The sequence below is a fragment of the Meriones unguiculatus genome, chromosome 7 (genome assembly GCF_030254825.1).
Source record: "Meriones unguiculatus strain TT.TT164.6M chromosome 7, Bangor_MerUng_6.1, whole genome shotgun sequence".
In the NCBI taxonomy this organism is placed as follows: Eukaryota; Metazoa; Chordata; class Mammalia; order Rodentia; family Muridae; genus Meriones; species Meriones unguiculatus.
Window position 1 is genome coordinate 8,236,222 of NC_083355.1, and position 15,740 is coordinate 8,251,961.

The 15,740-nt window shown below is 48.4% G+C and overlaps 1 protein-coding gene across 2 annotated transcripts in view; it reads left to right on the forward strand.

Annotated features, from left to right (window-relative positions):
- Nucleotides 1–15,740, forward strand: part of Sdk2 (sidekick cell adhesion molecule 2) — a 271,968-nt gene that overhangs the window by 144,062 nt on the left and 112,166 nt on the right. For both annotated transcript variants that reach the window (XM_060386445.1, XM_021634998.2), the window contains exon 3: nt 14,343–14,449. In XM_060386445.1, the coding sequence (XP_060242428.1) occupies nt 14,343–14,449 (107 nt within the window). The remainder of the gene's footprint in view (nt 1–14,342; nt 14,450–15,740) is intronic.

A 15,740-nucleotide genomic window follows, 5' to 3' on the forward strand; every position in this document is an offset into this window, starting at 1 on the left:
TCAGCTGCTCCCAGCTTTCTGCTCCTCACTCCATCTTGGGCCCTCCTACCACCACACTCCTAAGGTCCACTAACCCTATACTTTTAGCAACCACAAGGCCAGAGCCTCAGTCATAAAATGATGAGTATCCTTGAAGACTCCTTGTTATGGAATGAATTGTGTCCCCTTTTCTCCCAAACTGTACAAGGAACCTTCAACCCTGGCACCTCAGAATGAGGCTTCATTTGGAAGTCAGATCATTACAAATAGAGTCAGCACAAAGGAGGCCACACTGGAGTTATTGAAGTGACCAACACAATGACACATTTACAAGAGGGATCTAACAAAGGTACAGGGAGAAGCCAGAAGAAGATGGGGCACCGCTTGGAGAGATGGAGCCAGAGCCAAGGAGTACATGGGAATCACAAGATCTGGGACAGGCAAGGCAACATCCTCCCTGGAACCTTGCAGGGCTATGGGAAGGTGGTGCGGTTGCTCCTGCTACACCTTGTCTGGCTTTCAGGGCTGTAAAAGAAGCTCCTTTTGGTCTGAGCCACCAGATTCCTGGCACTTTGTTGTCAGATCACAAGAAAACAAATTGTCCCTCGGATATAATAGAGACCCATGTCCCCAAACACCTAGGCACTCTAATCCCTTCTGCTGAGGGGGAAGAAGAAGGCCCCAAGGTCCAGATACCCTATAGTACCCAGACTGGGAGACAGTTTCCCCCAGCAAACCTTGGGGCTAGATAAGGCTTGCAGAAGACAGGCTATGAGGCTGCCCCAAATATACCCATGTGGTCAGGCATCCCTGAACCAGCCCTTGGTTCCTGAGACCTGATTTCCATTTATCTGTGTGCTTTAATTGGTGTCTTTTCTGATCTGCCTCGGAGTGAGAAGGATCATAATGAATCCTAAGCAGGTGCCAGGAGCCCAGGACAAAGGAGCCCTCCCAGCCCTGGGGCAGGAAGCCAGATGGCAGGCTGTGCTCTGGGAAGGAGCCTCCGAGCCAAGCTTTCGAGCCACCAAAGCAGAGAGAGGAGCTGCAGCTTGTGATTGTGTTTCCTTTTGTTTGGTGGATTTTTAGCACAATAACCACACTGCCCTGTTCAAGCCTCCGGTTTCCTTATCTCCCAATCCGTATATCTCTCCAAACAGAAAGATCTCTGGGTGAATTCCTTGCACCCTGGACAAGCACTGCCCTTCCCAGCCCTTCATTATTACTGCTCTTGATAATATGCTTGGACACCTCCTGGCTGGATAACCCTAGGACAACACGCCCAGCCTCTCTGAGCCCACGCCTTAGAATGAAGAGATAGATGGCCTCCACCAGTGGTTCATATGGGATAGCAAAGCAGATAACGGTGTCGAGTGTTTGGCTTATAACCGATTTCCACTCCCGTAGTGGGCGGAAGGTTCCTGCTTTGCTGCAAGAAGAGATGATTCCCACCTACCCCTGTTGAGTGGCTAGCCCCATTCCCAGTCCTGACCCACCCTAGTCTCCCCTCAGCGACCCACTCAACCTTCACTCTCTCACCCTACCAGACAGTTTACAGGTTGAATGGGAAATGCCCCCCCCCCAACAGTCTCCCGTGTTGAATACTTGGTCCCCAGTTGGTGTTACTTCTTGGGAACATTCTGGAAACTTTAGTTGTCACTGAGGGTGAGCCCTTGAAGGTTATGCCTGGTCCCCAGCCCTGCTCCTTTCTCTCCAATTCATGCCCTCCATGAGGTGAACAGCCTCCTCCTCCATGATGTTCTGTCCAAGCATAGCTGACCTAGCAACCCTGGACTGAAGTCTCCCAAAATGTAAATCAGAACCAATCTTCCCTCCTTGTCCCTTTGGGTATCTTGGTTACAATGCTGCTGAAGTAGAGTCCACAGACCTCTGCTAGGGAATCCCAGGCTGATAGATAACAGCTTAATGAAGTCCTTGTCCTTGTTCATCGAGAGCAGTTAATTGGCCCAGAAGGTCATAGGGTTGACGGACAGCCAGCCCAAGCCAGGGCTGTTACAGTGCAAGCAGCCCTGGCTCAATAACACTGCCAGCCCTCTCACTGAGGATCGATCAGAGCAGCACGGACTGCCCTTGGGCGGAGGCTCTGGGTGTCCAGGAGGCCAGAGCAGGCCTGGACAGCTGGAGACACTCCCTCTGCCTTGAGGCAAATGCCCCTTGCAAGGGGTCATATGAGCCCATGGGTACAGCATCTGAACACCATCTTCAGGGACCAGAGGGACTCATACTCCAGACAGAGCTCCAAGACACCTTAGTCGTAAGAATCTGCAGGTGTTGGCAAGATGCTTCGATGGGTACAGGTGCCTGCCACCAAGCCTGATGACCTGAGTTTGACACCAGGACCCACATGGTGGAAGAGAAAAGCAGACTCCTACAAGATATCCTCCAACCTCTGCACACATGCCCACACATGTGCACAAATACAGAAAATTAACTGATTAATCAATAAATTAATTCAAATGTAATTAAAAATAATGTGTTGGAGCAACTGGGCCCTTCTTCACCTACCACTGCGCACTAAAGCCTGTGACCTCCATCCTCCCTTCAGAGTCCCCAGAAAGAATTTTCCTCCATGCGCCCACCTCAGCTTGGAGAAATGGGCTGTGTTAGTTCCCACTGACTTCCACGGCAGATCATCACACGCTTGAGGACTTGGGTTTGAAGTGGTGCATACCTCAATGGTAGGATGTTTGTGTGTCATGCTCAGGCTTGACCCCAGAAACACACACTTTTTAAGATCACACCTGCAGGGTCCAGGATTAGGATTTCTGTGTCTCTTTTTTAGATACACTTATTTTTATTTTATGTGCTTGGCTGTGTCTGTGTACCATATGTAGGCAGTGCCCACCGAGGCCGAGAAAAAGCATCAGACTGCGGGTGGAGTTATAGATGATTCTGAGCCACCATGTAGGTACTAGGAATCAAACCCAGGTCCTCTGCAAGGGTAGCCAGAACTCTTAACTGCTGAGCTGTCTCTCCAGTCCCCAGAAACTCTTTTATGGAAACACAAATCAACCAAAGCATAGCATAAAGTGGCACATTTATGAACGTTGGGACTAGAGCATGGACATCTTTAGGGCATCCTTAGGCCTTCCCTACTCGTCTAGAAATTAAGCATATGACAATCTAGGCAGGATGGGGCATGACAGACATGGCCTTGGGGAGTATATTAATTACCTTTCTTCTTGCTGTGACAGAATATCTCATAGACACAAATTTGGAAGGACTCAGTTTGGCTTATAGTTCAGGGGATTCAGAGGAGCAGTGGCTGGTGGCTCTGTCTGTGCTGGCAGTTTGGTATAGCTTAGTGGAGGGGGAAGCAGTTCAGTCGGGGAGGGCTCTAAGCTCCAAAGCTCCTGTTGTACTATAAGAAATGTCCTCCATTGGTTTGTGTGTTTGAACCCTTTGTCCCCAGCTGGTAGTGCCATTTGGGGAGTTTATGGAACCTTTGGGGGGTAGAGCCTTGCTAGAGGATCTTCGTCACTCTGGATAGGACTGGCTACATAACACTCTGAAGTTATATAGCCAGGCCCCGCTTCTATCTCTCTGTCTCTGTATGTCTTTCTCTGTCTCTGCTGTGTGTGTGTGTGTGTATGTGTGTGTGTGTATAAAATGTAATCAGCCAACTTCCTACCCCTGCTAACATACCTGTCTGTTGCCATGTCTCCCCATCATTAACAACTCTATCCATCTGGAACTATGAGACAAAATGACCCTCTTCTCCTTTAGGTTGCTTTTGTCAGGGTATTTTGTCACGGCAATAGAAAAGTAACTAATTCAGTCCTATCTTCCATATTGCACTCCTTCCATACTAGACCCTACCTCCTAAAATGTGTATAAACACAGCACAGCCTGCTGGGAACAAGTGTTCAAATACATGGGGGGAGGGACATTTCACATTCAAAAAAGCAGAGAGACATATGCCAGTAAACAGGATGTTAAATTAAGTTGTGATAAGCACACCAGCTCAGACAAAAGAGGACCCTGGGGACGGCAGGGATATCCCAGAAAGGGCCCTGGAGGAGATGCCTTGGCTGAAAATAGAGAGGGCTGTTCCAGGAGGAGGTGATACAGCTGGATCTGGAGAGGGAACCAGGTGCTTTGTCCAAAGCTTCCAGACAGGAGATTGTTCCAAGCCCTGTGAATGCCCACTTTGGGGCCTTCTACATCCTAGACTCAGGGCTGGGTCTTCAGGAGCCCTGAAGCTCAGCCTAGTTCCTGCTTGTTGGGGCCACCCATAATACAAAGGCTGGCCTGTATTCCCCTCCTCTTCTGTATCACAAAAGGATAGCCTCAGTATGCACAAAGTCTCCTCCTCCCCACATGCAGGGGGTGAGGCAGACAGACCCTGCAGCCTGGCCCAGCATTGGCTTGTCACCATGTCCTGAAGATGGTACCTTACTTGAGGTTCACCATAGAAACAGACTCAGTAAGGTAACTGTGCGTCTGATACTGTATCATCCTATATGTGAGATTTTAGATGACAACATGGAGGCCATGAAGTCTCAATCTGAAACGAGATCCAAGAAAGATAGCTTGGTAAAACACATGAGTGTAAAGGCCTGAAACTAGGGAGAACAGTCTTCTAAGAGTCCAAGGGCCTTATCACCAGAAACTCTGGCATCTGAGGCCAGGAGGAGGTGGACATCCCAGCTCATGACAGATCCATTCTCTCTTTCTCCACCATTTGGTTCTGCTACAGCAGCCCTCAAGAACTGGAGAATGCCTAGGCAGGTTGGTCCAGTTCAAATGTTGGTCTCTCCCTCAAGTACCCTCACAGACATCCAGAATCAGTGGATACCAGCTCATTGTGTGGTAGCTAACCTCAGTGTCAACTTATCTTGATTTGGAATCACCTAGGAGACACACTGGGCATGAGGGCTTTGTTCAAAAAGGTCTTATTGAAGAGAGAAGACCCTTCCTGAATGTGGGTGGTACCATCTCATGGGCATCCCAGACTGAATAAAAAAGGAGAAAGCGAGCCAAACACCAGCATCCATCCATCTGATTCCTGACTGCAAATAGAGTGTGACCAGCTGTCTCATGCTCCTGCCACTGTGCCTTCCCTGCGAGCCAACATAGATCCTCCCTCTCTTAAGCTTTATTGTTCTGAGTATTTGGTCACAGCAATGAGAAAAGTGACTAACCCCAGGTGTCCCTCAGCCTGTCTACAATCAAAACTATCAGCAGCATCCTCCCCACCCTGTCCACAGTGAACATCATCCCTGCATCTTCCAGGGCTCCAGGCGGCAGGAGGGACCTACCATGCTCATGCCCCCCCCCACTTCTGAGGGCCACTGAGTCCATCTAAATGTCCATCTAAGATCCTCTTTAGCCTCCCAAGGATTCTGGAAGACCTTGCTTCCTTGTCTGGGCCACAGGCCACCTTGCCAGGCTCCTGCTCCTTTCTGTGGGCTCTTCAACAGCAGGTGACTCCGACCCAGGCCAGGGTATAGCATCCTTTCCCAGATCCCATTGAGGAACCCAGGTGTGAGGTCAGGCTCTTACCAGAGACATGGGAGGGAATTATAAGGCGGTACAAAAACTGCTTAAAATAGCAGAACAGAAATCATTGCTCCCAGATTGTCTCTCAGGTGCTCACCATGACATTAGCTTCACTGTGCAAGGGTCTCTCCCTGCCGCCCCCTCTCTCTCTCCCTCCTTGGTTCTCTCTCCTTTTCCTCTCCTATTCCCTAACCCCCAACTCCATGAACTTAGGCTTCTTGGGGCTGTTTTTAGTTCACAGTGGCATTATCATCCAACACAAGGTAGCCCTAGCTGTCTCAACCCTTTCCATTTCTTGGCCTCCCCTTCCACCATCAAAAGACCCACTCCAGGGTGTCAGTGAGATGACTGGGTGGATAAAGGCCCCTGTGTCCAAGCCTGAGGAGTTTGCTTCAAGCCTGGGAACCCACATGGTGGAAGAAGAGAACTGATCCCTGCAAGTTTGTCATCTGACCTCACACACATGCACAGAATAAATAAAAATATAATTTAATATTTTTAAAGTCTCAATGCAGCCTTCCCACGAGCCATCCAGCACCTTCATCCCAAGCCTCCATCATATCACCACCTTCTGGATCCAGTTCCTTGCCTGCTCAGAACGTCTCTCTCCTGTGGGCCCGTAACCCAACACTCAGGACACTGAGTCTGGAGAATTGCCAAGGGTTCTAGTCAAGCCTGGGCTGCAGAAAGATGTCTGAGAACTAAGCATAGTGGTGCATGTATTTTATCCAGCACTCTGAGGTAGATTTCTGTGGTAGATTTCTGTGAGTTCCAGTCTAGCCAGGGCAACTGGGTCAGAAACTATCTCAAAAAAGAAAACAACGGGATGGTAGTAACAATGGTGGCTGTAGTTCCAAGATCCCTTTTCTGTCTGAAGAGAGTCATAGCGTGAGGGGCATCAACGGGCACAGGCACCCAGTGAGGCATGCGAGTAACCAGGGCATACCTAAATTTACTAGCATTCCAGCATTGGGCAAAAAAAGCAAGTATCATTACCACAATTACTTGGCTCTATCTGGCTAATAATGAATAAAAATGGGGGATATAGACAAACAGGTGTGGGCTTATAGGAAATATTATGAGAAGCCTTAACCCCCTCGTTGGAACATCCTGCGTCAGTCCCGCCTCTGAGAAAAAGGTATCAGAAGGGTCTGATGCTCTTTGGGTGGATGACACCTAAATGAACATCGGTACAAAGTCCCAATTTATTTCTAATATCAGAGATCAGACCTCTACTCTTGCCTGATGCGTCTAAAACAAAAAGGGGGAACTGTAGAGAGCTGCGGAATGCTATGCCTTAAAGATGGAGCTGGTTTCTGCCTTCTACCTTCCCGATGGTGAGTGCTCTCTGTCACGAACAATTCCACATTTGGCTAAGGCTGAGGATCTGGCTTGCTTCCATGTATGTGGACCTGTCTGCATTGCCCACGTGGCATGCCTGGGTTGGCCACCCAGAGGCTATTTAAGCTGTGGGCTGGCTTTCCCCAGGGTCCAAGGATTGTTCAAGGTTCCTGAATAAACTGCATTGAAGAAAAAAAAAAAAAAAGAAAACAACGGCACACTTCCCACTATCATTCCAGACAAACTGTTCTTCAAAGCAAATTCTTTGAAGGGCTCCAAGCTCCTGTGTGCACTTCCATGTGGGGCTCGTGTCCTCTAGACCAGACCACTCCTGACATTCTATGTGGCCATAGCAAGTTCATGTCTGTCTCTGGGCCCCATTTTTCACCTGTGTACAGAGGCTCATATAAGATGGACCTCATACAGTATTTCAGGGCTGGAGTGGATTGGTTGTACATGTTGAGGCCTCGGGACACTGGTATTTCTGACGTCCATGGCGGCTGTTGTTATGCCTAAGCTGCATGCTGGTGCATTGTTAAAACACAGCACATGTCCATGGCTCCCTGTGAATCACAAGGCCTTCTTTCAAGAGGGCCTTTTATAATAACCAACTCCAGGGGGCTGGGGAGATGGCTCCAGGAGCTAAGAGTCTAAACTGTTCTTTCAGGGGAGCCAGGTTTGAGTCCTGGGGTGCATACCAGGCCACACAACCACCTGTAACTTCAGCTCCACCAGATCCAACACCCTCTACTGGCCTCTACAGGTACCCACACAAACCCACATGGGCATAATTAATAATAATAATAATAAACAAAATCCACCTTCATCTCTCACTGGCCAAGTCCTGTATATCTCTGTCCCCTGAGACATAAACAGGCTGAGAACACATGCATTCACTTATAAGCAGTCACCCGCATGCATACATGTACTCACACATGTACACACACACACACACACACACACACACACACACTGTGCTGCTTGCTACCTGCTGCCCAAAGCCCTGTGAGAAGAGAGTAGGACACCCCACTCCTCCAGCCCAGTTGCCCAGCACTGACCCTGAAACTGTGTCAGTCTCAGCTGTCTGTCAGCAGGTGGCAGGCACAGGGTTTCTGCTGCCCATCAGTGGACACGGCGGTGACCCTCCGGACATGGTTCTCACGAGGAAGAGGCCTACCAAGAGCGGGTGTGTGTGAGTGTGTGTTCGCATGTATGCTTATGAGTTTGCAGGCTTCTGGGTTCTCTGACCGTGTGCATTCGTACACAGTAGTGTGTGCTGATGGCTGCGGGCGTGCAGGAGGACACCCTGTGTGTGGCGTGTGTGCCCTGTGTGAGCACGTGCCCATGCACCCTTCCTCCACGTGAGCATCTGGCGTGCATCTCCAGGCGTCTGATTTATTAACCAGGACAATACAAGGAGAGTGCGCCTATTATTTCTGGTGTCCGCATCAGTTCCTGACAGCTTCGTGGAATTGAAATATCTTATTTAATGTGAGTAAGAATCATTTTAAATATCAACTGTGACACTCAAGGACTCCAACCAAAAAGAGCATTGTGTGTTCCACCCAGCGCTGGAGACGAGGCAGCACCTGTTAGGCAGTTATTTGCTTGCTTTCTTGTCTCTTGTCTCTTAAGAACCCAATTATCCGTCCCAGTCCCCCTCCTCCATGGCTGTGCTGGCTACTCTACCCCAGCCTTTCTCTTCATCTAGGAAAAGTAGACCAAGGAGGGGGTCCTGCTGGCTTAAATCAGGGTGTATTCTCAGTGTGACTTTCTGCCTCGTCCAAAGCCCCTTCCCTGTGCCCCTCTGCACTCAGCTCCCTCGGCTCAGCTAACTGAGGAAAAGCAAAGCCCTCTCCATCCGGAAGAGGCCTCCATGCTCCCCAGCTATGACAGAGCCCAAGACAGCTCTGAGTGAGAGTGAGATGATGGGAGGATCTTTAAGACAGTCATGGAGCAGGAGGTCGGGTTAGCCCGATGATAAAGGATCGGACCTTTGAATTTGTTCACATATGTGAAAAGAAGTTTCAAAAACATAGTTGAGAAGTTCTTAACTGGGAGTTTCTCCGAGTGTGGGTTGCAGGTGGTCAATGACAGGTAGCTGGAGTGCCAGGAGGAAGGGTGGGGCTGCCTACCATGTGTTTTCTGTTGTATTCTTTGAGTTTTGACTCATGTGGAAAAAGCCCTGTAGTAAAGTGAGACTTTGAAGGGACTGGAGCTGGGTAGATCCAGATGTATAGAGCCACGCTCAGGTTCCTCCACCTTGAAAATCAAAGGAAAAGTGACTTGACTAGGCGAAGGGTTTCGAAGCCCCACAAGGAAGTCTGCAAGGTCCTGGTGCTTAGAACAAGGGTCATAGCATGTTCTCTTTTTGGTCCTCCCCTCTGAACATCCTCATGTCATCCCAGAACCTTTTTCCAGTGACCCTTACATCTGCTCTCTCATTCAACAAGCTTCTGTGCGGAAGCTGCCCTGTGCCTAGAGGTGCTGATGTCCAAGATGGCCACCATCCCGCCCACTTTACAGATAGGGAGGCCAAGGAGCAAAAGCTTCAGTAGCTCTCCCAATGAACAGACATGAAGGTGTAGCCCACATCTCCCCCGCAGGAAAGTCCCAGCTACATCTTCCTCACCATGTTTCCTCTTGCTGTGGCAGGGGCAGTCGGGAGCTATTCATCCATTCATGATCACTCCTGATGGACCTGGACAAGGGCTAGCTCTTCCTGTTCCCTGTTAGCCCAGTGGCCACGGATGGATGGAGTAGACAGAGTTGCGGCCCCTGTGTGTGTGTGTGTGTGTGTGTGTGTGTGTGTGTGTCCTGGCAGCCACAGTGGAGGACATAATGACAATAATGAATACGGTTACTGTCGTTACTGGGGATTCTCATGGTATGTGCTGAGTTTGCAAACCAAGACACTGGTTAACTGACTCCCCCCACCCCCCACCATCCCAGGCAGGGCAGCAAGAGCTGCATTCTGCTGCTGTGACTAGGGCTCCCCTGGTAGACAGGCAGTGAGTAGAAGTGTTACTTTAAATAATGGTACCTGCAAGCCTGAAATAGGTCTCCCAGGCTAGAGCTGTAGCAGACAGGCAGTCAGTGAGCTAGGCAGGGCTACGCCTACATTGCTGGGCCAGGGAGCATGCCTACCCTCCACTACAGGAAAGAGAAAGGCATCCCCCAAAGGTGAGGGGACAGACCAACAGCCTGTGTCCTTCTTCATGATCCCAGGTGGGGCCTGGGGCTGTGTACCTGAAGAATATGGATGTTAGTCTTTGACAGAAATAGGGTTTCATTAAAGTTTAAATTTCGCCACGCATCACTGACATTGGCAAACAAATTCAGCTTGAACGAGTCCCCAGTGCCTTTTTTATAATGTGTACTTAAATTCTATGCACAAAGTGCACTTTTTAAATTTTATCTTTAAAATAAAAGCAATCATATAGACAAAGATGATTCCAGTGGTATAGAAAAACATAAACCCAAAGAAGTACAAATGTCCCTCCCCTAATTTCAGTCCTGGATTCTTCTCCCAAAAGAAAAATAATACATTGTGATACACTGTCTCAAAAATAGTTGTACACCTGTGTGTATGCACACTCATATTCACAAATGAGTATTAGTATACACACACAAAAATAAATAAATAAATACACTGTTTCAATTTACCCAGATGATATTTTACCAAATAATGTCCTAACGTGTACCATTTTTTTTAAGTTGGGGATGGGAAATGATCTAGATTATTTTTATTGGGTCATTTTGCATAATCCACTTTGATAACATTTCACCAAACCCAGGGATGCGTTATATCCTTGTTCCTGATAGTCAGCTCTGGGTTGTTTAGCCCCTCACAAGACCTTGTGTTTGTGTGTGATTCATGTAACTCTCCCGTCTCCCCGCTTTGATTTCCTTTCCTCACCCTGGGTGTCTTGGAGACTTTTCTATTTCATCCCACACAGGTGTTCTTCCCTCACTCAGGAACCGCAGCATCATTTATTGATCTAATTCTGGTTTGATGGACATGTCTGTTGCTTCCTATTTCTCTTTGTTTATCTCTGCTATCACAAGCAGTGATACAGTGAACATCCTTGTACATATTTTTTTTTTCTGTCACACTGTTGCGAGCGTAACTAAAGAGCCACCTCCAGGGAGTGCAAGCTCTTGTCAAAGAATTTACATGTTCCAATTGCCATAAATTTTTTCCCCAAAGGGTGGGCTAATTCCCAGTGCTACCAGCAAACCTACAGGCATGCCTTCCCCTGCCTCTGCCTTTTTTCCTTTCCCCTCATTCTTGTGTTTTGGCAATCCGACATGAAGATAGGGTCTTGCTTTGATTTGGATTTCTTTCATTGTCTTAGAAGCTAGGTATCTTTTCATGAACTTCTCAGCCATTTCTCATTGTTTTCCTTCCCCTGGTGATTTTTTTTCTTTTTTAAGAAATTCAGATTTCCATTCTGTCCCTTTTTATTATCTTTGGGCGCATGGTATGTGGGGAGTGCACACCTGCAATGAGATGCCTGTGGGGGTCAGCGGTCCTCCCCTTACACCTTTACGTAGGTTCTGAGAATTGGACTCAGGTCCTTGGGTTTCACCAGCTATTGCCTGCTGAGCCATCTCACTGGCCTCCATTTTCATTTCTAAAAATAGATCATCTTTCCATCCCACCTCTTCTTCCACCACACTCGCAGATTATCCTAACCCTTTAAAGACTCCAGCCATTTCCCCAGAGGCCCTTGTTTCAGAAGAGATGGAGCAGCCAGCAAGGAGCAAGCACCTGGGGCAGGGCTGAGAAGAAAGGGGGGCATGGCTTTCCAGAGCTCAGAGCCCTGCTAGCTTCCCAACAAGGGACAAGAGACAGGTGAGACCTGTGGCCACAGACATGGACGAGAGGCTACAGCGGCAAGAAGGTCCTGGATGGTACTGCAGAGCCCAAGGAAACTGCACACGTGCTGCATTAGACACCAGCGTCTGGCAGTCCCCAGTTGAAGGTGGACCTCCTAGGGGTGTGGCCTCAGCCGTGAATTGATTCACAGCCAGACATGGGATCAGAAAAGCTCAGTGGGACTCGGACCCTGTGTTTTTTTTTATGTATGAAACCATAGTTCAGTGCCAACATGAGGCTGAGCCTCAAAACTCTGAAATGGCTTGCTTGAGCGCCCTTCCATAGTGTTAATGTGAGGATCAAGCCAAAGCCCCTCAAATGCCAACGGGGACAGATTTCAACTGTACAGATAACGGCTGATGGAACACGAGCCTAGAAAGCGTCGCATACAGCTTAACTTTAAATCTTTGTGTGAGTTACCTTTATGTTAAGACTCTTTTCTATCATCTCAGAAATATCTTTTGGGGGGAGTGTGCTAGCAATTTGTATTTATTTTTCTCTCTCCAGCACTTTATACTATTATCATTTCCCGTTTTACAATGTTTTTTGCTTGATTCAGTTCGCTCTTTAGCTGGTTGGTTTTAACGAACTTGGCAAAGTTAAAAAGTTGGTAGTCTTATGTAAACCCATATTTTTAAAGTGCTGTTTGTCCATGGTATCCAAGAGCTGGGCGCTGCTGTGTGGAAATGAAGAAATGTATGAAAAGCATCTGAACACAGATGGTGCCATCACTGAGAAGGTGGTGATGATAGTGGCCATGGTGATGTCGCTGGTGAAGAGTATGGAAATCGTGACAATGGTGATGATGATAGTGATGGTAGTGGTGGTAGTGATGATGATGGTGATAATAATGGTGATAGAGGTGATAGTGATAGTAATGATAATGAAGAGGATGGTGATTATGATAATGGGATAGTGATAGTAATGGCACTGATGGGGTAATGATTGTGACAATTGTGCTGGTCCTGGAGATGTTGGCATTGATGATGCGTTGAGTTGATGAAGGTGATAATGATGGTAGTGGTAGTGAGATAATGAGAGAAATGGTAAGAATGATAAATGGTGACAATGTTTACAATAATGATGACAATTTCTGATGATGATGGCTAATGGCAACCATAAGGGTGATGGTGATTATCATAATATGGTGATGATAGTGGTGTGTTCATGATGATGGTGGCATCTAGGATGGAGTAATGGCAAGGAGAAATGAGAGCAATGATGATGGTGGTGGTGGTAATGGTGATGATGATAGCAACAGTGATGATGGTGATGGTGGCAATGATGATCATGGTGGCAGTAAGGGTGATGATGATAACAATAATGGTGATGGATGGTGGTGGTGGTATGGGTGGTGATGGCGATGATTATGGTGACAGTGATGGTGAAGATGATGGTAGTGGTGAGTGATTATGATGATGGGGACAGTGACACCGGTAATGGTTATGGTGATAGTGATGGCAATGAATATGACAGTAATGTGGTAGTGATGATGCTAATTATGATGTTGGTAATGATGATGGTGGTGGTGATGGTGGGAATGAAGACAGTGGTAGTGGTGATGGTGATGATGGTGGTGAGGTGGTGACAGTGGTGGTGGTGGTGATGGTGGTGAGGTAGTGATAATGGTAGTGGCGATGACGATGACAGTGATGATCCAGGCCATAATTTTTTTTAAAACTGTTGTCTCCTATGAATGAGCTACTGCAGCCACATCTTGGCATACCCTGGAAACAGATGGTTCTGAATTTGACCAACAAGATATGTGGACAAACTCAAAGATCCCGAGACTGGGAAAAGGTATCAAAAACCCTAAGGCCTCTTTCTTCTGAGGACCCTGCTGAACCATTGCCTAGCAATGCAAAAGGAAGTCTCTCAGGGCCACCATTCCCATCAACACTGGAAAGTTCCCACTTACCTAGTGTCTCGCTGTTAGAAGCCTCTTCGCTGACCTGCATCATTCCTGCCTCTCTGTAAGGCAAGTTTGGCATATCCCTGCTCTGCAGCCACCTGCCCACCAGTGCCAGCACTAGGGTTCTGTGGGTGACAAGTGCCTGATGAGCTGACTAAGGGCTTGGCTCCGAGTCAGGCACAGTGATGAGAACCAGGCCCTCTGGCTCCGAAGGCTCTGTTCCCAACTCCACTGCACAGCACTGTATGTAGCATAAGGGAAGAGCTGGGAAGATGTGTAAATTTCCCTGCCTCTGTCACCTGTCTCTTCTGATTAATACTTACAACCCAGCTCTACACCTGGCCACAAACCAAATGTCCCCCGTCTTTCTCAGTGAATCATAAGTGGGAGAGAATAATAGCTTCTAACAGAGCAGCTTTAGGAGGCGTGGCCATGGACAAGGAAGGTGTGGCCATGGGTAGGGAGGCATGGCCATAAACCAAACCAAGTACTTGAAACTGAATCCTGCACAGCTGAGCAGAGCCCTGCGCCCGTGCAGGGGCCACTTTCGTATTAATAAGGACCTTGCTGGAATCCCATGACATGGCCCAAGAGCTTCTGCTTATCTTCATTCAGAATAAGGTGACCCCATGACCCTGAGCCCAACTAGACCTCTGTACCTCTGAAACCACCTACCTTACTTACTAGCTGTCTTGTCTGTCCCCCCAGGTACATGATTACCAGCCTGGACCGCACCCACGCTGGCTTCTACCGCTGCATCGTACGTAACCGGATGGGAGCCCTGCTACAGCGGCAGACTGAGGTCCAGGTGGCCTGTGAGTACAGTGGGGAGCTGGGGCAATACTGGGCCAATCCTCTCTCGCCTTCCACTCCTGCTGTAAGTCAATGGAGCCCTTCCTGCATGGCCAGGCCGGGTCTTTCATTTCACACCCGGTAGAACCAAGGCCCAGAGAGGGCACAGGGGCTCTCCAAGGTCACACAGCTGGTCAGGGGCTTACACCATTTCTCTGTGACAAGGCTGGAGAGCCAAGCGCTGCCTGGGACTTTGTTCCAGAGAAGTATGACCTGGACTCTGCCATTCTCTAGCTCATTCAGCGGGAGCAATGGTAGCCTTGACTTTACTGTGCTACAGGTTTCCTCATCTAGAGTGAGGATAACATAGGGCTCCCATGATCTCCAAGAAGCATTTGGAGATGCCTCAAGTGCGCAGACAATAATCCTGTGGTGGAATGATGTGTTAGGGCTTGGAGAAGTACTTGGGGGGAAAGAGGGTAGGAGAATTGGTCATTACTAGGCCTTTAGTGGTTAACTTCTCCTCGCTACCACCAGAGCCCAGAGAGGTTTCCTCAGCTAAAGGGAGAGGACTGCGTCAGAACTCTAGGTCCACCAGGGACCACCATCCCCCACACACACACGCATGCACACACACACACATGTACAAGCACTCGGCATCCCTTCCCCAGATTCAATGCTTCCTGAAGAATCTGCTGCTTTACTGCAAAAGAGATCCACTGAGGGCTCTTTTAAGCTGGCCAAGGACACAGTGGTGGTCACAGTGGTCTAGGAAATCTTCATGGGCACTGGAATTTTACAAGAGAAGCCACTTAGCTCTGAGAAGTAACCACGAGTAAACACCAGGGAGAGGCTGCTATGGAGAGAGAAGTCGAGGGTAGAAAACCTAGAAAACCTCACAGTGCATCAAAGAGTGTGTGTGATAATTAGGGAAAAGAGCCATCATCAAAAGTAGAGGACAGGCTGGCCCATAAGCCAGCATCAAAGGCAACTTAGTTCACGCCCTAAGAGCAAAGCCGGAATTTCAACACTGGGTTTCAAGCAAGCTGACAGCACTGGCTGGAGGGTGGCCGCGGGCATCTTCCTTTAACGCCAGGCATGCCCACCTTTGTGACATTTTGACACGATGCTGTCACTTACAAAATTCACTCTCATGAAGCATGCACCCAAGCTACACGCACACATAATCTCACAAGGTTTGAAGTACACTTCTGATTTTATGTTGGCTGCATTCATAGCTGTCCTGGGGCACACACAGCCCATAGACTGTGAGTTGGACATGCTCACTTCTCATCATGTCCCTGTGAGCAGGTG